General features: G+C 40.1%; 1 protein-coding gene and 2 long non-coding RNA genes across 3 annotated transcripts in view; 1 reads left to right on the top strand and 2 right to left on the bottom strand.

The window, feature by feature from the left end:
- LOC125090840 (uncharacterized) overlaps positions 1-24,173 on the bottom strand; it is a 32,235-nt gene extending 8,062 nt beyond the window's left edge. Inside the window, exon 1 of the long non-coding RNA XR_007124494.1 lies at positions 24,132-24,173. This is a non-coding gene — a long non-coding RNA (uncharacterized LOC125090840). The remainder of the gene's footprint in view (positions 1-24,131) is intronic.
- Positions 347-22,300, bottom strand: LOC125090839 (uncharacterized). The gene is made up of 3 exons (XR_007124493.1): positions 22,117-22,300; positions 21,828-21,989; positions 347-703 (listed from the first exon to the last, which is right to left on the bottom strand). It is a non-coding gene; the product is annotated as an uncharacterized LOC125090839 (long non-coding RNA).
- LOC125090829 (acyl-coenzyme A synthetase ACSM3, mitochondrial-like) overlaps positions 9,207-26,248 on the top strand; it is a 27,278-nt gene continuing 10,236 nt past the window's right edge. The window contains 10 exon segments of the mRNA XM_047713936.1: positions 9,207-9,274; positions 13,790-14,070; positions 15,036-15,246; positions 19,352-19,559; positions 21,969-22,112; positions 22,228-22,329; positions 22,331-22,382; positions 22,663-22,742; positions 24,607-24,730; positions 25,684-25,764. Coding sequence (XP_047569892.1) covers positions 13,870-14,070; positions 15,036-15,246; positions 19,352-19,559; positions 21,969-22,112; positions 22,228-22,329; positions 22,331-22,382; positions 22,663-22,742; positions 24,607-24,730; positions 25,684-25,764 — 1,203 coding nt within the window. The 5' untranslated portion in view covers positions 9,207-9,274; positions 13,790-13,869.

Raw genomic sequence — 26,248 nt, 5'->3', positions numbered from 1 at the left:
GGAAAAATAATTAGCCTGGTGTTGAACTTGATGATTAACTGGGGTTTTTCTCTTCACTATATGTATATGTAAATATGTATATATATGTATGTGTATAGTTGTGTATATACATATATGTATATATGTGTATATATATATACATATTCTTTGTATAACTTTATCTTCCCTTAGGTTCTTTCCTTAAATTACTAATATTAATAATTAATAATTCCTGATTAGCGCTAAGTGTTAACTGCCCTATTCCACACTGCAGAGTAGGACAAATGGAAAATACTCATTTCCCTTTCAGGGTGCCCCCTTCTGGCCAAATATGGAAGCGATTTCATAAGAAATGGAATCCTTGAGGAAGTGTTTTCCAATATGTCTTTATTTAATACTATTATTCTAGGGGGTGAAGGTAGAGAAATAACGAGATTCTATCACCAACAGGGGAAGACTGGGGTAGAACACGTACAAGGACCACCTAGGACTTCTTTCTCTTTATTTTTTTGTCTCCATTATGGTTGACATTTGTTGTTTTTGTTTGCTCAATAAATGAACCCCTTCCTTGGGGAGGAGGTGGAATCCATCATTGGATGAGTCTGAGTGGAAAGCAGGGCTCACCTTGTGTCATGGACACTTGAAATGTCAGGTATCCCTTCTTCCCACCCTGTAAGGTGAGCACATCACCTCAGCTTCATCAACTGGACACTTCTGTCTGGGACTGAGAATTGAAAGCAAATGTGGAAAGAGGCAGTGCCTGTTGATAATTCATCCCACCAATGGCAGTGGCATCCCAAATCCAGTATCAGCAGCTTTGCAGCCACTCCAGAGGTGATGGCAGTGCCAGACTTTCTAGAACATAGATTTAGTTCCAGCTTCCTAGCTCCTCCAGCCATCCTTGGCACCCTCAGCCTTCCCTATAATTCTCTCGGCTTCCCAAGAGTTTCCAATAAGTATGCCAGAATATGTTTCCAGCCTAAGTATGCCAGAATATGTTTCAATATTACTTACAACCAAGAATTTTGGCTTCTGTGTTTCACACTGCTTTCTCTGGTCTTTTTATCCATAACTTCTGCAGCTTCAGCAAATGCTCCCCATACCTGCAGCTACTTCTCAGACACAGAGTTGCCACCAGATTTGAGTTCATACAAATTCTAAAAGAGGTAATCTGATATTGCACAAGGGGCACTGATATAATAGTCACTAATCTTTGGTTCTATCCCCGAATCTTCCACTACTTCCAAAAATCTTGTCTTCATCTTATTTTTTTGCTTCCACCTAGATAATCAGCACAGCCTTTACTTTTCAGAATGGAGATTGCAGAGCACAGATAGATTTCTGGAGGTCCTCAGTTGATTCTGAAGAACAGTTTCATTATGCTGGCATTGCTGGTGGTATTTAGAGGCATAGAGCTGCCTGAAACTCATTTTTTTTTTCCATTCAACTTCAGTGCCTAGCATAGTGCCTGGTCCACAGTAAGTACTCAAAACATGCTATTGAACATTTGAACTCAACCCCAAAAAATGTTCAATAAAGAAAAAAGGTTAAGACTCATGCTATTAAGAAGGGAAGTATACCAAATCCAGATCCCATTAAGATCCCACCAGAGGAGGGAGAACAGAAACTAGGAATTAGGAAAGAAATTTCCCAGGCAATGCTGGAAACACATTTGTGTCAAGTTTCTATTTGTATGATCTTTCACCTTCTTTGGTTACCAGTCATGGTGAGTGGTCTGGTGTCTATCATTAGGCACCAAGGGCTCGGTGATGTGGCTTGTAATAGTTGAAGGAAGGAATGGAGGAATAGTTTAAGACATTCTAAATTCTCTTTCCCTTTCTCTTCCTAAGCTTAAAAGTTACTGCCATGTAATTTCTACTTGTATGTTGAGGACAGAATCCATCCTGGTCCCAAACACAGACAGCATATACTCATAGATTTTGTTCATGTTCTAACTGCACTATCCGTCCAGCATTACCTGCCTTATTCTCTTGATACCCAGCATTTTTCAGGAGATAGATGTCTTAACAATTTAACCCTGGCCACCTGCTGACTTGATTTCTCCACACCTGCCACCTTCAGAGTTGGTATTATGTATATGATCAAGAGCCCAAATTCTAAAGCCAAACCAGGTTCAAATCCCAGTTCTGCCATGTTCTGGCTGTGGGACTCCAAGCAAGTTACAAGTCAAATTTCCTCATTCGCTATTAAAAAAGAAGAAGAGGGTGCCTGGGTGGCTCAGTGGTTAAAGCCTCTGCCTTCAGCTCAGGTCACGATCTCAGGGTCCTGGGATCGAGCCCCACATTGGTCTCTCTGCTCAGCAGGGAGCCTGCTTCCCTTCCTCTCTCTCTGCCTGCCTCTCTGCCTACTTGTGATCTCTGTCTGTCAAATAAATAAATAAAATCTTTTAAAAAATAAAGAAGAAGAAGAAGAGGAAAAATGATTTATTTTTATTAGAGAGAGAGAGAGAGGTAGAGGGAAGAATCTCCAGCAGACTCCATGCTGACTGTGGAGCCCAACATGGGGCTCAATCTCATGAGCCTGAGATCATGACCTGAGCCCAAACCAAGAATCAGATGCTCAAGCGGCACCCCCCAAAACCAGGCGCACTCCCCCCAAATGTTTTAAATGGAGATAATAATAAAATAATAAATAAATAATAAATGGAGGTAATAATAAAATACCCATTTTCTAGGTTACTGGAAGAACAGAACTCAAGATCAGGCATGATAAGTGCTTAGTTCATAGTCACAGTTCAGTCAATGTGGACTTAAAAACAGCTGGTTTGGAGCACCTGGGTGGATCAGTGGGTTAAAGCCTCTGCCTTTGGCTCAGGTCATGATCTCAGGATCCTGGGATCGATCCCCACATCGGGTTCTCTGCTCAGCAGGGAGCCTGCTTCCTCCCTCTCTCTTTGCCTGCCTCTCTGCCTACTTGTGATTTCGGTCAAATAAATAAATAAAATCTTAAAAAAACCCAGCTGGTTTGGGGCTGAGCTGTGACTCACTGAGGTCTAGTATTTTTAGTATTAGTATCCATTCCCCAACCTAATCCCCTGAGTGTATTATTTGTTCCCTAATCTCTTATCTCAGTGTGTCACTTATTGAAAGTGAAATTTAATCTTTCTAGGAAGGAGGCTAGAAAGGAAATAAATTTTAAAAATAATATAGTGTGAAGTAAAATAGGATAAATACATAATACCTGCATGCCCTTACCTCTGCCAACTGGCTCCTGCCTCCCATTTGATTGAATGACACCCCATGCCTTTCACTGGCTCTGTGCCCACAGCACTTGCACCACACATGCATTTTCCTCACACCCACAGTTGGACAGGAAACATGCCCAACAGCCTGAGCCCCAGATTACAGCCTGACTCTGAAGCCATTTGAACTTGGGTCTTTCCATGGGGAAGCCACGTTTGGTTTGGCTCTTTGTTCCTACCCACATCTTGGTTCAGCCTTGCTGGGTGTCCTGAACTCCTGACCCCAGCCACCCTCGATGTGCTTCATCCCACCACTGCTGGAGTCTAGCTGGACAGGTATGCTTCTCTAAGGCAAACTTGGCATTTTATGGACATAGGTTCTTGAGGGCAAAAGTGAATAAATCTTTTTCCCTCCAATTTTCTTCTCCAGTTTTATACCCTACACATGCATGAGTCTTTCTCCTTAAAACTTTTTCTGAGGATTCTTGGGTATTTCATTCCTACTGCTGAGATTTGGTTAAACAATCTATGTTTAAATTTAATTGTGTTACTATTTAGTTCTACTTCATTGACCACTTCTAGATCCTCCTCCTGCTCCTCTTACTTTCCACTGTAGTCAGTGCTCCTAAGAATGGATCCCTAATGGTGGAGTCTCAGACAGTTCAACAAATAAGAAATACCTCCATTTGGAACTGAAATCATCTATGAACTGCACACTCCACCAAGGCATAACACGAGCACTGGATAAAGTACTAATGCAAGAAATATAAATTTCAGAGTAGGTACAGTACATTTTAAGAGTCCAGGGTGACTGAGGGTTAAACGATTGTTCAGCACAGATGAGTAGTCAGGTTGAATCATTTATATTTAAATTAAAAGTTGGAGGAAAGTCAATGAGAATATGGCATTCAATGTACAGATGAACAGAGAGACAAACTGATTAAGAATATACATTGCGAGTCAGATTTTTTTTTTTCTTGAGAGAGAGAGCAAGTGAGAACAGGGAAGAGAAAGAAGCAGACTCCCTGCTGAGCAGGGAGCCTGACTCAGAGCTCTGATCCCAGGATTCTGGGATCATGGCCTAAGCTGAAGGCAGACACTTAACTGACTGAGCCATCCAGGCACCCCAAGAGAGCCAGACAGTCTTGTGTTTAAATACTGATCTACCACTTTCTAGATCTCTGACCTTGGGGCAAGTCGACTGCTCTAACCTCATATTCCTCATCTGTAAAATGGGACTAGCTATAATATATATCTTATAGGTCATTGTGAGTATTGAATAAAATAACACATGCTAATCATATATAGAAATATTCAATAAATGTCAGCTACTCCTTTTTTGTTGTGGCTGCTGCTAATTGGGAGGTTTGGGGAGGTTAATTTATAATCAAACAAGAGTTGAAGTGAAGACCCAGGCTTTTTTACTGGCCAGTTAGCTTTGAAGTGTCTCCAACCACCCCTTACTAATTTCCAGTACCCAAGAGAAGCCTTATTTTATCTAAATGTGTTAATATGGAAAGATGTACAAGAGACACTGGGAAATGAAGGGGAAAAAAGTAAGGATTGTGTACTATAAACCGATTCATGTTTTAAAAGGGAATATATATACATACACATACATACACACACATACATATGTGGGTGTACACATAATATAAACACAACATATATGTTTTAATCCTACATGTATATAAAAATGATACTTCATAAGACTTCAGGTGTTTCTTCACATTTCTCAACTAAAGCCCAAAGTTAAGAATTAAGAGGCATTAAGTCACTGCCCTTTCCATTCTAAAGAGAACTGTCAGAAGAGACTAAGTTAGGTAACTCTCTACGATTTGTGAAAAGGTGGCTCAAATTGTCCTGCTACTTTGACACCACTCTGCTTTGGGGCCTACATCCAAAGACTGGGGATGGGAGAGCAGAGAGTACTTCCACACCCTTTGCCGAGAGGAACAATAAGGAAATCCCTTATAAAGGTAGAAATTCCTGGAAGAAGACACTGGCATCACTTTCCTGGGACCATGTCCCCTTCTGCCTGGCCATTTCTGGAAATGAGCCAGAAAGAGAAATAGAGACACATGGCAGGGCACAGAGAGTGAGACGAGGTACAGAGACAAGAAAGGGAAAGCCTGCAGCCCAACACAGGGTGTTCTAAAGATGTGGGTCAAGTAGACTCCCTGAAGTTACCTGGGCTTGAACAGGTAGACCCAACAGGAGGTAAACCCTCCTGCCCTAGTCTTTTCTCCTTACCCCCAACAATAGAGTATGTAGAGCTTAGAAGAGGGAAGGGGAAAGATGTCTGGGAGACAGACATGCCACTTGTCTCTTTTCGAGGTGGTAGAGTGGGGGGGTGCAGAAGAGTGGCCAGTCCTCCTGCCCACTGCTGGTCCCCAGAAGCACAGAGCAAGCCTATGTTGGGCAGAAAAGAACAGGCACAATGTACATTTAGTTTGTGATTAACAGTTTTAAGTGGACAAACTTTTATAACTAAAAGTGATTGTTAATTGTGGGATCATGGCAAGAAGTCACTATTGGATAGAATAGGGATATTGGATACAGCAGGGGGAAAAGAGAAATTGGGAAGAAAAATAAAAGTTTTGATTTAAAACTTGTTTGAAAAACTAGTTACATATATATTCCACCCACTTCCCTACACACCCACACACCCCTTGTTTTGCAACACATTTGGTAACTACTTTATTCTCTTACTCTGTATCTTTTATTTTTATCCATATGCATGTATTATTTTTATATTAAAATAAACTGTTGCTTTCTTGATGTGGATGCTCACCAAAGTATTTCTCTTCCTCCTGGGTCCACAGCTAGGCCAATTTCTAGCCTAAATTCATATGAGATCCTCCACAACTGTCTCTCTCAGCTCTTTGCTCTGGCTCTTGCTCTGCTGTTTGTCAGTTGGTTGATTTCAAAGGATCCAGCACAGGTCCTATAGGAGGCCTGAGAGAGAGTGCAGTCCATGAATATGAGGGTCCTGAGTCACTGTGTGGAGGTTTGCTAGCCAGGAAATGAAGGACAGTATACCATAATTAAAGGGTCCATCCAACAAGAAGATCTAACCAAGGAGGTAAAGGATTTGTACTCTAAAAACTACAGAATACTTATGAAAGAAATTGAGGAAGACACAAAGAAATGGAAAAACATCCCATGCTCGTGGATTAGAAGAACAAATATTGTTAAAATGTCTATGCTACCTAAAGCAATCCACACAAATAAAGAAATCCCTATCAAAATACTACTGACATATTTCACAGAGCTGGAACAAATAATCCTAAAATATGTCTGGAATCAGAAAAGGCGCTGAATAGCCAGAGGAATAGTGAAAAAGAAAACCAAAGCTAGTGGCATCACAATTCTTGACTTTAAGCTGTACTGCAAAGCTGTAATCATCAAGACAGATTGGTACTGGCATAAAAACAGACACATAGTTCAGTGGATTAGAATACAGAACCCAGAAATGGACGCTCAACTCTATGGCCAACTCTTCTTCAACAAAGCAGGAAAAAATATCCAATGGGAAGACAGTCTCTTCAACAATGGTGTTGGGAAAATTAGACAGTCACGTGCAAAAAAATGAAACTGGACCATTTTCTTACACCATACACAAAAAAACCCTCAAAATGGATGAAAGACCTCAATGTGAGACAGGAACCCATCCAAATTCTAGAGGAGAACAGAGGCAGCAACCTCTTCGACCTCAGCTGCAGCAACTTCTTGCTAGACACATCTTCAAAGGCAAGGAAAAGGAAAGCAAATGTAAACTATTGGGACTTCATCAAGATAAAATCTTTTGCATAGGAAAGGGAACAGTCAACAAAACCAAAAGACCAAACAACAGAATGTGAGAATATATTTGCAAATATCTTTTCAGATAAAGGGCTAGTATCCAAAATCTATAAAGAACTTATCAAACTCAACACCCAAGAAGAAACAGAAAATAGAGTCAAGAAATGGACTAAAGACGTGAACAGACATTTCTCCAAAGAAGACATACAAATGGCCAACAGACACATGAAAAATGCTAACATCACTTGGCATGAGGGAACTACAAATCAAAACCATAATGAGATACCACCTCACATCTGTCAGAATTACTAAAATTAACAAGTCAGGAAGCAACAGATGTTGGCGAGGATATGGAGAAAAGGAAACCTTCTTATACTGCTGGTGGGAATGAAAACTGGTACAGCAACTCTGGAAAACAGTATGTAGGTTCCTCGAAAAGTAAAAAGTAGAGCTACTCTATGACCCAGCAATATCCTATGACCCAAAGGATACAAACATAGTGATCGGAAGTGGCACCTGCTCCCCAATGTTTATAGCAACAATGTCCACAATAGCTAAACTATGGAAAGAGCCCAGATGTCCATTGACAGAAGAATGGATAAAGAAGATGTGATTTCATATATAAATATGTAAATATATATATATGAATATTACTCAGCCATCAAAAAAAGGAATCTTACCATTTGCAATGACGTGGATGGAACCAGAGGGTATTATGTTGGGCAGAACAAGTCAATCAGAGAAAAATACCATATGATTTTGCTCATACATGAAATTTATGAAACAAAACAGAGGATCATAGGGGAAGGGAGGGGAAAATAGGGCAAAATCAGAGAGGGAGAAACACCATAAGAGACTTTTAACTATAGGAAACAAACTGAGGGTTGCTGGAGGAGGTGGGTGGGGGAATGGGGTAACTGGGTGATGGGCATTAAGGGGCTATGGTATTCAAAGAGCACAGGGTGTTACATGCAACTGATGAATCACTGAGGTTTACCTCTGAAACTAATAATATGCTATATGTTAATTAATTGAATTTAAATTTAAAAAATTGTATTGGTAAAAAAAAATGAAACAAGTAAAACTGTCCCTGTTTGCAGATTATATGATTATCTACATAGAAAATCCCAAATAATCAACAGCCAAAACTTCACTGAACCTAAAAGAGTCTAATAAATTCCTCATTTTGCTTAAGTGAATCTAAATTGGGTTTCTGTCACATGTAACTGAAAAAATTATTTATTTATTCATTTACCTATCAATTACTTATTGAATGCCTAAAATTTGTCAGTAAGTGTTCTAGACAACTGTTGTAACGCATCACAACAATGATGCATCAGCAAACAAAACAAATTTCTTACTCTTAAGGGTGGTGGTAAGAGATGTAAAAAGTTAAAACAGATTAAAGAGAAAAATTGAGGCGTGCTATTTTAGAAAATGTAGTAAGGGAAGACCTCTTTGATAGGATACCTCATAAAATGGCGATTTAGCCAAGAGGTATCTAAGGGAAGAGTGTTCCAGGCAGTGGAAAAAATCCCAAGGCTGGAACATGCGTGGTATGTTCAAAAAAGCAAGGGTGGCCCCAGCTGAGTAAGGGGAGGAGGAGCAGGTGATGGGTCAGAGAGAACCCTGTGCCAGATCACACAGTTCCTTGTAGTCAAGGTAAGGACTTGAGATTTTACCTGGAGTAAACTGGGAAGTACTGCAGGTTATGAGCAAAGGAGCAACCTGAGAGCATTTATGTTTAGTCCTGACCAGTTCAACAGGTAAACACAGGAACTGGTTCTCTCAGGTGTAGAACAACTCAAATGTGCCACTTAACTTCTTTCTTTTCTATTTCAAAACTCTTCTATGTCCTCTTCCATACTTTGTTCTTTCTTCCTTCTGAGATAAAACCTGCTCTACCCCTTCACAAGTCCAGACCCTCCAGCAACTCCATGGGCACTTCCCTTCCTGTGAATAAATTACTTTCCCAGTCCCCCCACCACCAGCAAAAGCTTGCAGTGTATTTAAATCATTAACTATGAATTGGAGGGTGGCAGGAGATTGCATAAACTTTGAGCATAATCTTAGGCCAGCACTCTGGCTCCTCCCTCTGGAATGTCTCCATCAATCCAGGAAAGGCCCTCTGGGTATGTCTGGCGTCTTCCAGTTGTCAGACTACTACTTCTCCCTCTTCTTTTGGCTACTGCCAGGACTAACACAGAAGCAAGAGTTCAAGTTTCAGTCCTGCTCTCCCAGGAAACTGGTCTTCCATCACCTCCAGCTTTGTTGGAATCCGTCACTTTAGTGAGTACTACCCTATCTGTCTCCTATGTAAGGTTTGCTGGTCTGGCATGCACACTTTTGAGCCAAGATAACAAAAAAGCAACCAAAAGCAACAGACCAAAAATGTTCTCATGGAAGTCTTAGGCAGCCCAAGTGTTTCTATCAGAATTTCTCAGCTGTTGTGTAAGTCTATCGAAGAGTATGTGCACACAAAAACTGTAAACATAGGGATGCCTGGGTGGCTCAGTGGGTTAAGCCCTCCTCTGCAATGATGTTTATATGATGTAGAGCTTGCATGTCAGATGAGACCACACATGCTTTCACACCCAACTGACCAGCAGTGGTACTTTCTTTCTCAGAAGTGTTTTCTGTGGCTCAGTGCAAACACCTGGACTCATATCTCAACTCTTTTACCTTCAAAGAATATTGGAAAGCTGGAAAATAGATGTTGTGAAGTGCTCAGATTAACAAAAAAAATTTTTGTTGAGGAGAAGGCAATCTTATTATCTCTGATCAGGACGATGCTGATATTTTCTTTTTGGTAGAACAGACTGGTTAGGCTCATTTTAAGCTCCAACTGACTGGTCAATTTTCTTTTCAATGTATATTTGAAGGATTCTAAATGTAGTGGAGGAAATAGTTTCAAAACTTCATCTTAACTGCACAATAATGGAAACAATTCAAATGACATCAGTAGGGGACTGGCTTAAGAAATTATGGTCCAGGGGCACCTGGGTGGCTCAGTGGGTTAAGCCTCTGCCTTCGGCTCAGGCCATGATCTCAGGGTCTTGGGATCGAGTCCCGCATGGGGCTCTCTGCTCGGCGGGGAGCCTGCTTCCTCCTCTCTCTCTCTCTCTCTCTCTCTCTGCCTGTCTCTCTGCCTACTTGTGATCTGTCTCTCTGTCAAATAAATAAAATCTTAAGAAAAATGAAATTACAGTACAGTTGTTCACTGGAATGCCATGCAGCTCTTTCAAAAAACAAAACATAAAAGAAAAACGAAAACAAAACAAAATGAGAAAGATCCTCATGTACTGACATGGACGGACCTTCAAGAATTTGTTATAAAAAAATTTTAAACTACAAGAACAGTGTAGTATTCTAGGCTACCTGTTGTGTCAAAGTGGTAAAGAAATAAGGATCTATAGTCATCTGCTGAAATACATGGAAAGAAATCCTAAAGAGATACATAGAACTAATCATAGTTCCTGGAGGGAGTGGGTTGGGAGGAAACTGGACAGCTGTGAGATGGGGGTGGGAGAGGGCATATTTTTTTTTAAGAGAGGGTGGAGGGCCAGATGGAGAGGGAGAGAGAGAATCTTAAGCAAGCTCAATGCCCAGTGTGGAGCCAGACATGGGCTGAACCTCACAACCCTGAGATCATGACTTGAGCCAAAATGAAGAGGCAGGCACTTAATAGACTGAGCAACCCAGGTGGGCGGACGGTGGTGGTGGTGGGGGGGGGGAATGGCGCAATTTTTTACTGTAATTTTTAACATTTGAACATTTAACATTTGAACTATTTGAAGACCTTCTCAAGAAAATTGAAAATAAAGAGAAAAAGTCACAACACTAAAAACATAGTTTTAAGAACTACTTAACTTCTTCCTTCAGTTGAAGGAGTCCTGACACTAATTCCGTAATATGGGAGATAACTTCCAAATGTGTGGGCTATAACTTGCCATCAAGTTTTATTTTATATTTACAAATATTTCAAAAAAGTCAAAAGAGGAATACTAATTCATGACATATGAAAATTTCATGAGGGGCACCTGGATGGCAAAGTTGGTTGAGCGTCCAACTCTTGGTTTGGGCTCAGGTCATGATCTCAGGGTTATGCGATCAAGCCCTGCATTAGGCTCCACCCTCAGTAGGGAGTCTGCTTGGGAGTCTCTATCTCCCTCTCCTACTGGCCCTCCCCCACTTGTGCTCTCTCTCTCTCTCTCTCAAATAAATAAATCTTTTAAAAAAGAAAATTGCATGAAGTTCAAGTTTTAATATCCATAAATGGGTTTTGTTTGGAACACAGCCATGCCCATTTAGTCATGTATTGTCTGTCAGTGGCTGCTATCTCAACCAGAGTTGAGGTAAACTGTTGCCACAGAGACCATATGGGGCACAAAGCCATATTTACTATCTGGACTTTTACAGAAAACGTTTTCTGATCCCTACTCCAGTGGGTGGGTAGTAATAGGCAAGACACCATGATAAGCACTTTGCATGCATTATCTCATTTAATCTTTGTGACAACTCTCTGATAGAGGTTCCCTGCTCAGTGGGAAGCCTGCTTCTCTCTCTCCCACTCCCTCCGCTTGTGTTCCCTCTCTCACTGCGTCTTTCTCTGTCAAATAAATAAATATTTTAAAAGTTATTTATTTATTTGAGAGAGAGAGTGAGCACAAGCAGGGGGAGGGGCAGAGGGAGAAGCAGACTTCCCACCGAGCAGGAGCCTGATGTGGGGCTCTATCCGGGACCCTGAGATCATGACCTGAGCCAAAGGCAGACGCTTAATGACTGAGCCATCCAGGTGCCCAAGAATGTACATTTCTCATTAGCTTCCAGGTGATGTTGATCTGCTGGCTCACAGATCACCTCTGGATCAGTGATTCTCAACCTTGATTGCACATTAGCATCCTCTGAGGAAATTTTTAAAAATATGATGCCCTGGCCCCACCCCTAGAGATTTTGATTTAATTGGTCTAAACCCCAGGCATTGGTATTAAAAAAAAAAAAAAAAAGCTTTCCTGGTGATTCAAATACACATCCAGAGTTGAGAATCACTGCTCTACTGAATCCTATTGAACTACAGTAAAGAGAACACTGAAATGGGAATCCACAGATATGAGTTCTAGTTCTCACTCTGACATGACCTATTGAAGTGAACCCCTCTCTGGGGTTCCATTTTCTTTCCGAAAAATGAGGAGCTCAAACCAAATGATCTCAGAGGACTCAAGCTCAGTGACTTGTCAGGTCATCACATAAAGATGTGGGAGGGTCAGAAGAAGTACCTAGATCTCCCAGTGCATTGGGTGCAGCAACATGATGCCTAAACACTAGGCCCATTTAGGATTAAACTTATGGATGATATCCATTATTTGGCAATGCATCAATACAGAAACTCTTCCACATAGCCATGCTGCCTTACATACTGCACAGCTAGAGCTGCAGTTAAAAATGACTTAATGATAGGGTGCTTGGGTGTCTCAGTCGGTTAAGTGTCGGCTTAGGTCAGGATCTTAGGGTTGTGAGATCCAGCCCTGCATTAGGCTCCATGAGTGAGGCCTGCTTAAGATTCTCTCTCTCCCTTCCCTCTGCCCCTCCCTCTATAAAAAAATGATTTAATGATTGTGAGAGTATTTCATTGTAGGAAATTTGGAAAATTACAGAAAGTATGAAGAAGAACCCTATCATCTCTAGAACCATGTTTTTAACAACCTAGTTTATGAGATCTCAGCCAGGTAAATGACATCATGATCAGATGAATTCCCACAGAAACAGGGAGGGCTAGGTGGCCTGGAAGGTCCTTCCCCACAAAAGTCCCAAAGGTTAAAGACCTATGATGACATCTCTGGTAAACGCAGCTCCAAGTCTGGACTCGAAGGTTGTGTGGGCTCCTATTGGGAGCATGGGAACTACAGCCTATAAACTAAACAATTTTTGACAGTTATTTCATGTCTAATTGGTACTAGGTTACTCTATTTCTTCACTTATGGATTATCCACTGTGGAAATTTCTCCTTAACATGTCTCTATAACTTTTGAAATGCAGGTGAAATATATTAGATATCTTTGCTTTCACTGGGAGTAACTGGGTGACTCAGATCTTTACTTCTTTCGAAATGCATATGGGAGACAATAGCATGCAGTACATAGTCAGGAAAATGGGCTGGGACTAGACAGCTCTAGGTTCAAATCCAGCTAGTGCCTTTGTTGTGTACTGAATGTTTGTGCCTCTCTCCAAATTCATATGTTGAAAACTTAACCCCCAAAATGTGATGGTATTTGGAGGTGGGGTCGTTGGGAGGTAATTAGGTTTAGATGAGGTCATAAGGTTGAGGCCCCAATGATGGGCTTAGTATCCTAATAGAAGAAGAAGAAAAACCAGAGCTCTCACTCTCTCTACCATGTGAGTACATAAAGAGAAAGTGGTCATCTGCAAGTCAGGAACAGAGCCCATACGGGGGAACTGAATTGGCTAGCACTTGATCTTGGACTTCCCAGATTCCAAAACTGTGAGAAATAAATGTTGTTTTGACCAGCCTGTCTATAGTATTTTCTTCTGGTGGCCAGAGGTCACTAAGACAGCCTCTTAGTAATTTTTTCTATCTGTAAACAGAGATGATAATATCCACTTCACAGAGTTACTCTGAAAATTTACTATAATTCATATGTAAGTAAACCACTGAGTACAGTGTTCAAAACATTGAGTGCACAGAAAATGGCACTTGTATGATGATTATAAATAATAATAATAATGTAAATTAGCTACTTTGTGGTATGGCTACCTTTAGGACAGAGACAAATGCATGTTCATTAGCTTGTCTTTTAGATGAACCGGTTTCTGTGGAAATCTTGAGTGCTAACACATCCAGCAAGACTGATGCTAGCTCTTGTCCTATGGAGATATTACTTCGTGCCAAGTGTTTTCAGTGCCTCACAATCCCTGGTTCTGTGAGAGTACTACATAAAGATTATAGAACGGTTCCACCTCAGAATTTTTCCGATTATGAATCTATGAAACAGGAATTCAGACTGGAGATTCCAGAGTATTTCAACTTTGCTAGAGAAGTCCTGGACAAATGGACCAATGTGGAAAAGGTCAGGAACAAGGGCCAGTCCAACTACAGTTTCTCAGATAGAAGTGATTTTGTCCCCAGGGCAAATGTCTGGAAAGAATTTTGGCCAGGGATGCTGCTATGTATCCTCTAATACACAGGACAGTCCCCCATAGCAAAAAATTATGTGGCTCAACATGTTAATAGTTTCATAGCTGAGAAAGCCTGGTTTATAAAAATGTATGATTATAGGTTAACTTCTTTTTTTTAAGATTTTATTTATTTATTTGACAGACAGAAATCACAAGTAGGCAGAGAGGCAGGCAGAGAGAGAGGGAGGAAGCAGGCTCCCTGCTGAGCAGAGAGCCCGATGTGGGGCTCAATCCCAGGACCCTGGGATCATGACCTGAGCCGAAGGCAGAGGCTTTAATCCACTGAGCCACTCAGGCACCCCTATAGGTTAACTTCTTAAAAATACCAAAAAGTAGTGGTATGAAGGTCAGAAATGGTCAGAAATGGTAGGGAATGAGGTATAGATATAGCAATGAGAGAACATAAAAGGATGCAAGAATTCTAACTTTTTGGAAAGAAAAACAGTCAGGCTAAATGAAAAATAACATGGCTCCTGACAGGGGTGCCTATGTGGCTCAGTGGGTTAAACCTCTGCCTTCAGCTCAGGTCATGGCCTCAGGGTCCTGGGATTGAGTCCTGGAATCAAGCCCTGCATCAGGCTATCCACTCAGTGGGGAGCCTGCTTCCCCCCACCCCTCCTTTGCCTACTTTTGATCTATCTCTCTGTCAAATAAATCAATAAAATCTTAAAAAAAAAAAAAAAAACCCTGGCTCCTGACAGCTCGAAATGAAGACCCCAGAGTTATTTCCAAATTTCCCCATGTGATTTAACTAAAGACCTACGAATTTTCTTCTGAGAAAATACTCCACTGAGTCAGTTAAAATAGAATTAAGCTGCATCAGGAGCTTTAAATCATCTGGTTTGCCTTTCCTCAGGCTGGAAAGAGACCTTCCAATCCAGCCTTCTGGTGGATAAATGGAAATGGAGAAGAAGTGAGATGGAGTTTTGAGGAACTGGGATCTTTGTCTAGGAAATTTGCCAATAAACTTACAGAAGCCTCTTCCCTGCAAAGAGGAGATAGAGTAATTGTGATTCTTCCCAAGATCCCCGAATGGTGGCTTGCAAATGTACCCTGTCTGAGAACAGGTTAGTAGTGTTTGAAATCTGATTACATTTAAAGTAGACTGGATGGGAGATCTACCAAAACTTTAAGTAATCATGAGACATTTATTTGTATAAATTATTTGAGGAACTGTATACAATATAGTATTCTTCTCAGGAAACTTAGAAATGTGTTGGAAACACACCATATCTTTTGACCTAAACTATGAGTTAGGTTTTTCATAATGAAATAGGTCTATTAACCAAATGCCAATCAACAATGGAATACCCTCATACCTACCACTGTTTTCCTTCTATAGACCCACTGTCATCTGAAACTCAATGCAGCCACAAACTCAAAGTTCTTGTTTCATGCCTTTATTTCTCTCATGGTTAATTGCCATTCATCTGGTGCCCAAAGCAAGCAGCTGCTACTCCTCCGTCCAAATCACTTCCTACATCTTGTAACTCTGACTTCCTACATGTCCCCAGAGTCCTCCTTCTTCTCCAATCACATTGCCATTGCTTTAGTTCACACATTTGGCATCTCCTGAATGGATCTACCCAAAAGTCTCCCTGTTTCTGATCTTGTGTGTGCCCACACCTTACTCCAATCCAATTCATCCTCCATAGCTAGCATTCTTTCTAGAATGCATATTTTATCCTGTCAATATGCTCCTTGGTGTTATTTAATAATTCTCCATTGCCTACTATGCAAAATCAGAACTTCTTTAGGTGTGTCATGAAAGGTTTGATCTCCTCTCTTCATTGTTTTCATACTCTCTGCTCCAGCCATATCAAATGGTTTCCTGTAAGGTTCATGATCTTTCTCTTTTCCTGGATTTTGTGCATACTATTTCCTGTGCTTGGAAAGCCTTTCCCTCACACCTAACCACCTGGACAACTTCTATTAGATTTTCAGGTCTCAACTCTAATGTCACTTCTCAGGCAACCCTACACTGGTGTCCCAATTCAGGTGCTTTCTTTTTTAACATCCCCTAGAAAACATGTATATGTTTCTATTTCAACCTGTACTGTAGTGTCTGAGTGTCGATTTGGAATAAATTTGTCATTCCCCTAGGACTATGTATGTTCCTAAAAGCCAATGACTAAGATAGTCATGTCTGTACCATCAATTACTGTCATATAGTAAACACTCGGTAAAATATTTGTTGAAGTAATTAATATCCCTACTGTTTCAATAAATAATCATATTGAGTAAACATTCTTAATTCATCATAATTACTTGCATTTGAGAGTTACATGTTCTCATATCACATGTACCGGTGAATTGTACACTAGAGTAGCAGAGCCCACTTTTAACAGGTTTTTTTTTTTTTTTTCTTGAAACAAAGTGATAGCTTTCATGAATGCTGCTTAAGCTCACTGTCTTAGTAAAGGGGCAACATGTTGGACTGCCATGACCAGAAATCCATTTATATTAGTTCAATAAGGAAAGAAAATTATGGAACATCTACTAAAGGATCTAAAGGGGACAAAAAGTACAGACAGAGCAACTGGCTTCTTTCTCCATTTCTTTTGCTTTGAAGCCATAAGGCCTCCTGTCTCTGTATCCCTTAAGCATCTGTTCCTTTGACGTCTTTCTAATAACACATGATTTCTTTGCTCCCCTTCATTTTCCCTGACATGTGGCTTGGTTTGCTACACAGATGCCTTAGCCCCTAACTCTGTATGTCTCAATCTACTCAGTCTCTTAAATCAAATACTTGAGTCAGAATCTGACTGGCATGGCTTGGGTTGGGCCAGTCAGATGTGGTCAGAGGCAGGTGCATCTGATACAAACATAGTTATTGGGGCTGCAGAAAGGAAGGCAGATTCTCTTGGAAGGGAGAATGAAAGGGAGACAGTAAATGGTAAATCTAATATACTAACAATGCTGAAAATAAGCATTATCTTACCATCTAGATGGATGGGTGGATAGGCTAGGCTTTCAAATCCTGTTGCCAAATTGAATCACAAAAGTTACTTTTTCCATCCACCAAACAAACTTCTGGGAAAACTTTGTCTTTTTATGTAGATCTGTTAACAGGGTGAGAAGGGACTACTAGTACCAGAATCTTTTGACCCTTCATGCAAATGTACATATTGGTAATATCATTTTGTACACCCTATATCAACATGGTAATAAGAGGCCTTCCCCAAGATTTACACTTGATCTTAGCCAAAAGGCCAAGAAGCGATGTCCCCCCACTAAGATTTTTTTAAAAAGATTTTATTCATTCATCTGATAGAGATCACAAGTAGGCAGAGAGGCAGGCAGAGAGAGAGGAAGGGAAGCAGACTCCCCACTGAGCAGAGAGCCTGATGCGGGGCTCGATCCCAGGACCCTGAGATCATGGCCTGAGCCAAAGGCAGAGGCTTTAACCCACTGAGCCACCCAAGTGCCCCCGCCACTAAGATTTAAAGTAACATTTTGTTCCCTGGCAAGACACTATTTAATGTTTCCCTAAATGACTAATTTGGACAGGAAGTAGTTTTAAGAGGTAAGACTTATCACTATTAATAGGTTCTTTAAAGATATATGAATAATGTATTAGCAGGAATTAATTATCTAAGGGTGATGTGTTTAAATAAAGCACTTCTGCTAGGCATGAAATGCTGGCAGTGGGCTTGTTCTTACAGAGTGCCTTTAAATTATAGAAAACTGTTAGGCCATGGTAGGCTAATTAATTATCCCCAGATGGATCATCTCTAAGGAATGACCTTGGAGTTGAAGGCTCATAAACAATGCTGCATTGCCTGATTAGAAAAGAAAGATATTCTGAAGAACTTTGGGTTTTGGTCCTGGTTGTCTATTTCCTGAAGATCTCCACTGGAGGGGACTGTCCTTCCCCAAAGGGAAAGACAAGCCAGTGTCAAGAGTCCAGGAATGAGCAGGTACATGTTCTTCAATCTTCCATTTCTGCTGTGATGCTGGGAAGAGTAAACACCACTGTGCAGTGCATAACTTCCACCCCTCTCTCTAGGGTCTGCACTTGAGAGTGGTAGAGCCCGAGATATAGATATGGATACATATAACTATAGATACAGATACAGATACATTCTTGAAATTCCAATATTCCTTTGAGAATATAATAGCTAAAATTTATTCAGCACTCTTTACACATTTTAACTCATTTACTCCTCATTAATCTTAATCAATCTTAATCTTAATTAATCAGAATCCCTATTATACAGATGTAGAACCTGAGACTCATGGAGATGAAGTGTCTTTTCCAAGGCCAACCTGTCAGACTGTTTGGCTGCAGGACAGACTCTTAACAATTATACTGCACTTACAGTGTAATTTACAGCAGGGAGAAGTAGAAGCACCAAAAAGATGAATGCCTCAATCCCTCCCTTTGGAAAGAAATCATAAAACATTTATGTACATTTTAAAAGGAGCTGGATTGAAGTAGTTACATGTACAGCTGTGGGGTCAGGCTACAGAGTTCAATCCCTGCACTGCCACTTTCTACTCCAGTGATCTTTGGCAAATTATTCATAGATTTTATGTTTTTTTTTTTTGTAGGGATTAAATAAGTTAAAACGTGCAAAGCACTTACACTAGCATCTGGCATTTAGCCAATAAATATTGGATAATATAACTCTTCAATCAAAACTGTCTTCAAAAAAAAAAAAAGAAAAAAAAACCCCTGTCTTTAAGCTGAATGTTATGAATGGTCTTCAGATGGAAGAAAATTAGCCAGCGTTTAACATGCTTTCATGTCGAGTCAAAAGGGATACAGATGTTGAGGTGCTTTGAAAGGCAAAAGCAGGGGCGCCTGGGTGGCTCAGTGGGTTAAAGCCTCTGCCTTCGGCTCAGGTCATGGTCTCAGGGTTCTGGGATCGAGCCCCACATCAGACTCTCTGCTCAGCGGGGAGCCTGCTTCCTCTTCTCTCTCACTCTGCCTGCCTCTCTGCCTACTTGTGATCTCTGTCTGTCAAATAAATAAATAAAATCTAAAAAAAAAAAAAAAAAAGCAAAAGCAGAATAATGAAAAGAAGGCAAATAGATACCTAGACTGGTAAACTGAATGGCAAACTCATTCTGAGACACCGAGAGGACACAGGAGCAATCTATAGTACAGTAACTTACATGATAAAGAAAATCCTTCCTTCTATATGTTGTTTTCTTCTGCTCCTTCAGGGACAGTTTTAATTCCAGGAACCACTCAGCTGACCCAGAAAGACATTCTCTACAGACTGCAATCTTTGAAAGCCAAGTGCATTTTTATCAATGAAGTTTTAGCCCCAGCAGTAGATGCTGTTGCATCTAAATGTGAAAATCTGCACTCCAAGCTAATTGTGTCTCAGAAACCCAAAGACTGGTGGGGGAACCTCAAGGAGATAATGAAGTGAGTAGCCATAGCTGTTATAGAACAGCTTCCCCAGAAAGAAATGCAATAATTGAAAAGGTATTCAACCCACAAGTGATCAGAAAAATGAAAATTAAAATGAGACAAAGGGAACAACTGGTGATTACTCCTGCACTAATAATCTGCAAAGCTCTGAGGCAGGCAGGAGCTTGGAGTGGTTTTTGTATGTTAGGATCTTGAAGGAAGCAGGCCCTGAGATAGAGATCAGTTGTGTAAGAAGTTTATTAAGGATTTGTCTTGGGGTCAACATCTATGAAAGAAGGGCAAGGACGGGGACTGAGCAAAAGAAGAAATTTATCTGCCACGCACTCCCAGAAAAACCTTCAGCTAATCCACTGGAACCTCTGGGGCTTGGATAGTCCTTCAAAGCTGTTCCAAGATAAAGCAAAAGGTCCTGGCCTTTATATACCATTACTGATCAGTAACTGAGTGTGTGCTTTCCCTAGAAGGAAGGGATGACCTTGAGCAAGGCAGCTCTCTTCAGCCAAAGCTATCTCTGAGTAGGGTTCCCAGCAGCTGGGAACTTACTCCCAGGGGAGTAAGTCCTTCGTTCCTGCAGCTGAATCCAGGAGGTGCATTCATAGCACCAACACAGAGCTGTTATTGTCACCCAGAGAAACTGATCATAATCAGTTCTCATGTGTAGGCTATATCATTTCCTTGCAGATACCAACACTTCAGGTTATAAATAAGAACACTTAATGTTAATGGATGCTATTATAAAACTAAGTTACACTGATGTTCAGTCCCTTCTGTGGAATGCTTCCAGGGGTCATTTAGCACTCTCGCTCAGTATTGGTTCTATCTTAGCTTTAGGTTCCCTCTCTAGAATGAGCTTCCCACCTTTACCCAAGGAATTGGGAGTATGTTTGCAACTACATACTTATTCCTACCTCCTCTAAAATAGCTAGCATTTACTGAGTTTTTACCAAAAGCCAGGTACTGTTCTAATTAAAAATGTTATACTTGCAACTTGGGTAACATTTATATGGCTTTGGTTATGTGCCAAAAACTGTTCCAAGCATTTCACATATATTAACTCATTTACATGTCACAATAACTTAAGAAGGGGTACTACAGTAATACACGTGAATAAGGCCAAATGCTAGGATTTAGCAGAGCTGAGTTTCAAACCCAGGGAGGCTGGCACCTGAGGCCACACTCCTAACTGCTACATTTACAGCCTCTAGTAGTGAAATTGGTATGATAACCCCACCTTAGGTTTCTATAGAAATGAGAGGTACACAGCTATAGGTACTATTTTTAAGGAAGAAATTATGGAATCATACACTAAATACTTAGTCTAGCTTCATTAGGCTTTTAAAACAACTTTTCTATAATTCTTGTAGCCTGGATGTTTCTTCCTTTTTTTTTTAAAGATATTTTATTTATTTATTTGACAGAAACACAGCGAGAGAAGGAACACAAGCAGGGGGAGTGGGAGAAGGAGAAGCAGGATTCCTGCTAAGCAGGGAGCCCAATGCGGGGCCCAATCCCAGGACCCTGGGACCATGACCTGAGCTGAGGGCAGACGCTTAACGACTGAGCCACCCAAGCACCCCTGGATGTTTCTAATTCTTTTTTTTATTACGATTTTATTTATTTATTTGACAGAGATCACAAATAGGCAGAGAGACGGGGGGGAAGCAGATTCCACACTGAGCAGAGAGCCCAATGTAGGGCTTGATTCCAGGACCCTGAGATCATGACCTGAACCAAAGGCAGAGGCTTTAATCCACTGAGCCTCCCAGGTGCACCTGGATGTTTCTAATTCTAATGTTTCATTCTCAGCCCAACACTCCTAGATAAGATACTATGCTTTTTAGGCACTGTATGTACAGAGCTTACCTCCTCTCAGTGCCCTAATGTATGAACTATTAGCAGCCCAGTTAACCATCAGATCTACATCCGATTCTTGAACAATGTGGGAATTCCCATCTTGCCTTATACCATCACCCATGACTTCTAATCACATACTCACTTCCTTAAAAAAAAATCACTTGAAAACATCCACAGTGAAGGGGAAGGGGCCGTTCTCACATAGTCTTGATTATAAGATCATAGATTCCTCATTCTGCTGATGGTATGATAAAACACTTGAGTTTGTTAAAATGCTTTAGCTCTTCTTTATCACATAGTAAAAAGCTATGAAACCAATTATAAGCCTATTATAAATGGGCTTTGATGACAAAATTTAGTTTAATTCCAGAAAGCACCTACGAAGATAGAGAAAGAGATGACTTTTACCTTGGAATTCAACCTAAGTCACCGGGGCCTGATCCATGAGGTGAAGAGGTCCATGTAGATGGTTTCTTGAATTCTTTTCTGTGGTAACTGTTCATGATGCCACGTGCAATGTGCAGAATCAATGTAGTTCTTCCTTTGCAGACATGCCAGTGACAGCCACACCTGTGTGAAGACAAAACACAATGAGATGATGTCCATTTACTTTACCATCAGAACAAGAGGATCCCCTAAAATGACTGGACACACTCATAGCAGTTTTGGTTTAGGATTATCTGTAAATGGAAGGTACCTTCACAGAACTCCAGCTTGACGTGTCAAAACTACAAAGGTGATGATTCATTTGTTGATCTTTTCAATTTGTTTTCCTTATATATATCAGGACTATTCTTTGTTTTCCCAGGTTCTGGCTGGATTTGACTCCTTCAGATGTGATGTGGAATACCTCAGACACAGGCTGGGCAAAGTCAGCATGGAGTAGTGTCTTTTCTCCATGGATCCAGGGCATGTGTATTTGCACATTATTTGCCACATTTCAAGCCAACCTCCATCTTGCAAGTTAGGCACAGGGTGCAAAGGGTCACTATTCAGGAATGCTTTAGCAGTGTCCCTGACAGGACTGATGTATAAAGCTACTTGCAGAAATCAGAGTAGACAACATGATTTAAGATATTTCATACCTGGAAAGTCAATTATCCTGAAAAGATATACAAAGGAAAGGTGTGAATGCATTTATATTGGAAGAAACAATGTTTAAGTTGTGCTGTGCCTACCATAAACATTTAGGGACTTATTTTTAAAGTTGTAGTAAGACTAAGAGTTTACTTCTAAATTGTAGAAACTTTCCAAGTTTCCCATCACAGTCTTCTGTTCAGCACCAACTGCATACCGAATGCTTATACAGAATGATATGACCAGGTAAGCAGGTTGGTAAATAGGCACTTAGTGGGGTTAGGGGAGAAGAAAAGGAAGCCATAAAATAAAGGCTATTTCTGCCTAAAAACATAGTTCCACATTGGTAGTTATGGAGTTTAATAATCTCTTGTCCCCCTTTTCCTTCTTGCTCTCATTCTTTAAGTTGTAATTGTTAGGTCCAGAGCAGGCTCCCCCAAGCAAGAAGAGGAAAGGGAGGGTTCAGCCATGGGTGTACCCCTTTGGAGCCCAGTGGTTATGGATAAAAGGTGTTTAATCTTTTAGATGATGAATGTTGGCTGAGCTGAGAAACCAGAAAAATAACTCCTATTTGGAACTCTAGTCCAGCAAATAGGAGAAAGGATAGAAGTCTTTTGCTCTATTGCTGATTCCATTTGAAAGGGTGCATTGGTAAATATTTTTGAATTGTTAAAATTTTTTTTAAAAACTTTTTGAATAGGGAGTATTTCATACAACATAAAATTCAATAGGTGTGTAAAAATACAGAGTGAAAGTTCTTTTTCTAAATCTTGTCCTCCGTCTCAGTTCTCCTCCATGAAATCCATGCAAACACAAGCCAATATGCCAGTATTCTCACCCTTTTATAAACATAAATGGAAGGGCGCCTGGTGGCTCAGTGAGTTAAAGCCTCTGCCTTCAGCTCTGGTCATGGTCCCAGGTTCTTGGGATCAAGCCCCACAGGGAGTCTGCTTCCCTTCCTCTCTCTCTGCCTGCCTCTCTGCCTACTTGTGATCTCTGTCAAATATAAATAAATAAATAAACAAACAAAACAAAACACACAAAAAACATAAATGGAAACATAATATGTTCACGGTTCTGTACCTTCCTTTTTTTGCCTAACAATATATACTGGAACTGTGTGCTATCCAGTTCTATCCAATATGGTAAATATTGCCCCATGTAATTACTTAAATATAATTTTTAAACATTTTTTTAAAGATTTTATTTATTTGACAGACAGAGATCACAAGTAGGCAGAGAGGCAGGCAGAGAGAGAGGGGAGGGAAGCAGGTTCCCAACTGAGCAGAGAGCCTGATGTGGGGCTCGATCCCAGGACCCTGAGATCATGACCTGAGCCGAAGGCAGAGGCTTTAACCCACTGAGCCACCCAGGCGCCCCTTACATTTAATTTTAATTAATTAAAAATTCAGTTCCAAAGTTGCACTAGCTATGCTTCAAGCGCTCAAGAGCCACATAGGGCTAGATGATACTGCAGTGGATAGTGCAGATAACAGAACACTTTGATTGTGGCAAAAATTTCTGTTGGACAGCACTGTCAAGGAGTTTTCCTTATTCTTTTTTTTTTTTTTTTACCACTCTATAGTATTCCATTGCATAATATTCCACAGTTAATTTAACCACACAACTGGTAACTTGTTTTTTTAAAGATTTTATTTATTTATTTGACAGAGAAAATAAGTAGGTAGAGAGGCAGGCAGAGAGAGAGGGGAAGGCAGACTCCCTGCTGAGCTGAGAGTCCAATGCAGGGCTCAATGCGGGGCTTGATCCCAAGACCCTGGGGTCATGTCCTGAGCCGAAGGCAGAGGCTTTAACCTACTGAGCCACCCAGGTGCCCCAACTGGTAAATTTTTAATCACTGATTTATAATGCCAGTGGCTTTTTTTTTTTTTTGTAACAACTCATACACTCAAAAAATAAAAGTAGAAAAAAAAAAAACGATGTTTTAGGAGTCACCTTACAATGTTAGAATGGTTTGTTTATTTTGTATTGGTGAGGGGACGAAGGAGGGAACTAAAACACACTTTACATTGAATTTCTTAGAAATAACTTTAATTTTCATTTCTCTCCATTTTTTCTCCTAAATTTAACTTACCTGTTTTCTGAGAAGCTATAAATTTAAAAGCTTAAAGTACTGTGTGAGTGCTGGTGAACCAATCAATCCTGAAGTGACTGAACAATGGAGAAAAAGGACAGGTCTGGATATCTATGAAGGATATGGACAGACTGAAATGGTATCAGACCTCATTGAAAAGACAAGGCTGGACTCGACTTAGCTGGATAAATAAAAACTGATAAATAAATATAAATAACTGATAAATAAATTTTAAAATACATGTTTATTATATCCTTATGATTGAGAGATAGGGAGGAAGGTGAGTGGTTAGAAGAATAGTTAAAAAAAAAAAGTTGTAAGGGAAGCTAGTTGCATAAAAGCTCTGTAACAGATACAGTTGTTTAGCCATTTACTGAGAAAAGCCACAATAGAGCCGATCAGAGTGAAGGCATTACAATATATTTTAAGTGGAAGAATACTAGATCTACAGAAAGATTTCCCCTTATGTAAGAGGAAACTCTCTTAGTCAGGGCTGCCTCAAAAACGTAAAATGCTGAGCTCCTTGTTACTTGAAATATTAAGAGTTCACTAGATAACTCCTTGGCAAGTATATTTCTAAAAAGGGTTATTTAAAGAGCTTGTAGAAATAAGAAAGAATTCTAGAGGAAATGAATAAGCTACTAACAAGACTGATTATTATGTAAGGAAAAGGAGGCATACATTGGAGCAGATAAGGGAAAGGTTGAAAAATTTTTCATAGCGTGTCTTTTTATAATGCTTCTATTTATAAACCATGAGAATGTAGTGCCTGGTCAAAAATTAAAATACCTAAAATTGACAGATGTATGAAATAGAAGCAGCATAATAAGTATCATGCTAATATGGGTACAAATGTTTTCATTAATGTGGATATTTTAGTAATTATCAATTTACTAAGTGTTGTAACTTTACGTATTTGTTTAGTGTCTATCTCTACACTCCATGAGAACAGAAATTTGTTTTATTTTGAGCCTTGCTCATCATAATAATGATGATCATCAATAAATATTTGTTTAATGAATGCATGGCAGATGAATGAATGAATTTTAAGTTACTTATAATGTTACTTGATTCTTTTTCCTTCTGAACTAGGTGCTAATCTGCGGAAATTTTAAGGGAATGAAAATTAAGCCTGGCTCAATGGGAAAGCCGTCTCCTGCTTTTGATGTTAAGGTTTGCACATCCCCTTCCAGGAGAATATTTAACAACCCAATCTGTTTACCACTTACCCCACTCAACCCTCTGCTACACTCCTAGTTTTGGTGATGATTTCATGCTGCTTCTATGACATCTTAATTTCCATGTAATGGAAATGGATTAGAGACATTAATTTAATGGTCTCCATTTTTTTTTTTTTTTGCAAAGAAGTTTCTTGTGCCAAGCAGTTCTAGGCATTTTATAAATATTTATCTATTTGATTCCCAGAAAGAACTTATGAGAGACATTATCAATATAAGGACCATCTTAAAATGGCTGAAGGGAAGTAGGAGATACAGGCTTCCAATTATAGAATAAGTAAGTTACAAAGATAAAAGATCAGCATAGAGAATATAATCAATGGTATTGTGTCGCATTGTATGGTGACACAGGGTGGCTACACGTGTGGTGAGCATAGCATAATATATAAACTTGTTGAATCACTATGTTGTACACCTAA

The sequence above is a fragment of the Lutra lutra genome, chromosome 18, assembly GCF_902655055.1.
Source record: "Lutra lutra chromosome 18, mLutLut1.2, whole genome shotgun sequence".
Classification (NCBI taxonomy): domain Eukaryota; kingdom Metazoa; phylum Chordata; class Mammalia; order Carnivora; family Mustelidae; genus Lutra; species Lutra lutra.
The sequence above is the reverse complement of the archived record's forward strand: the minus strand, read 5'-3'. Positions and strand labels throughout refer to the sequence as shown.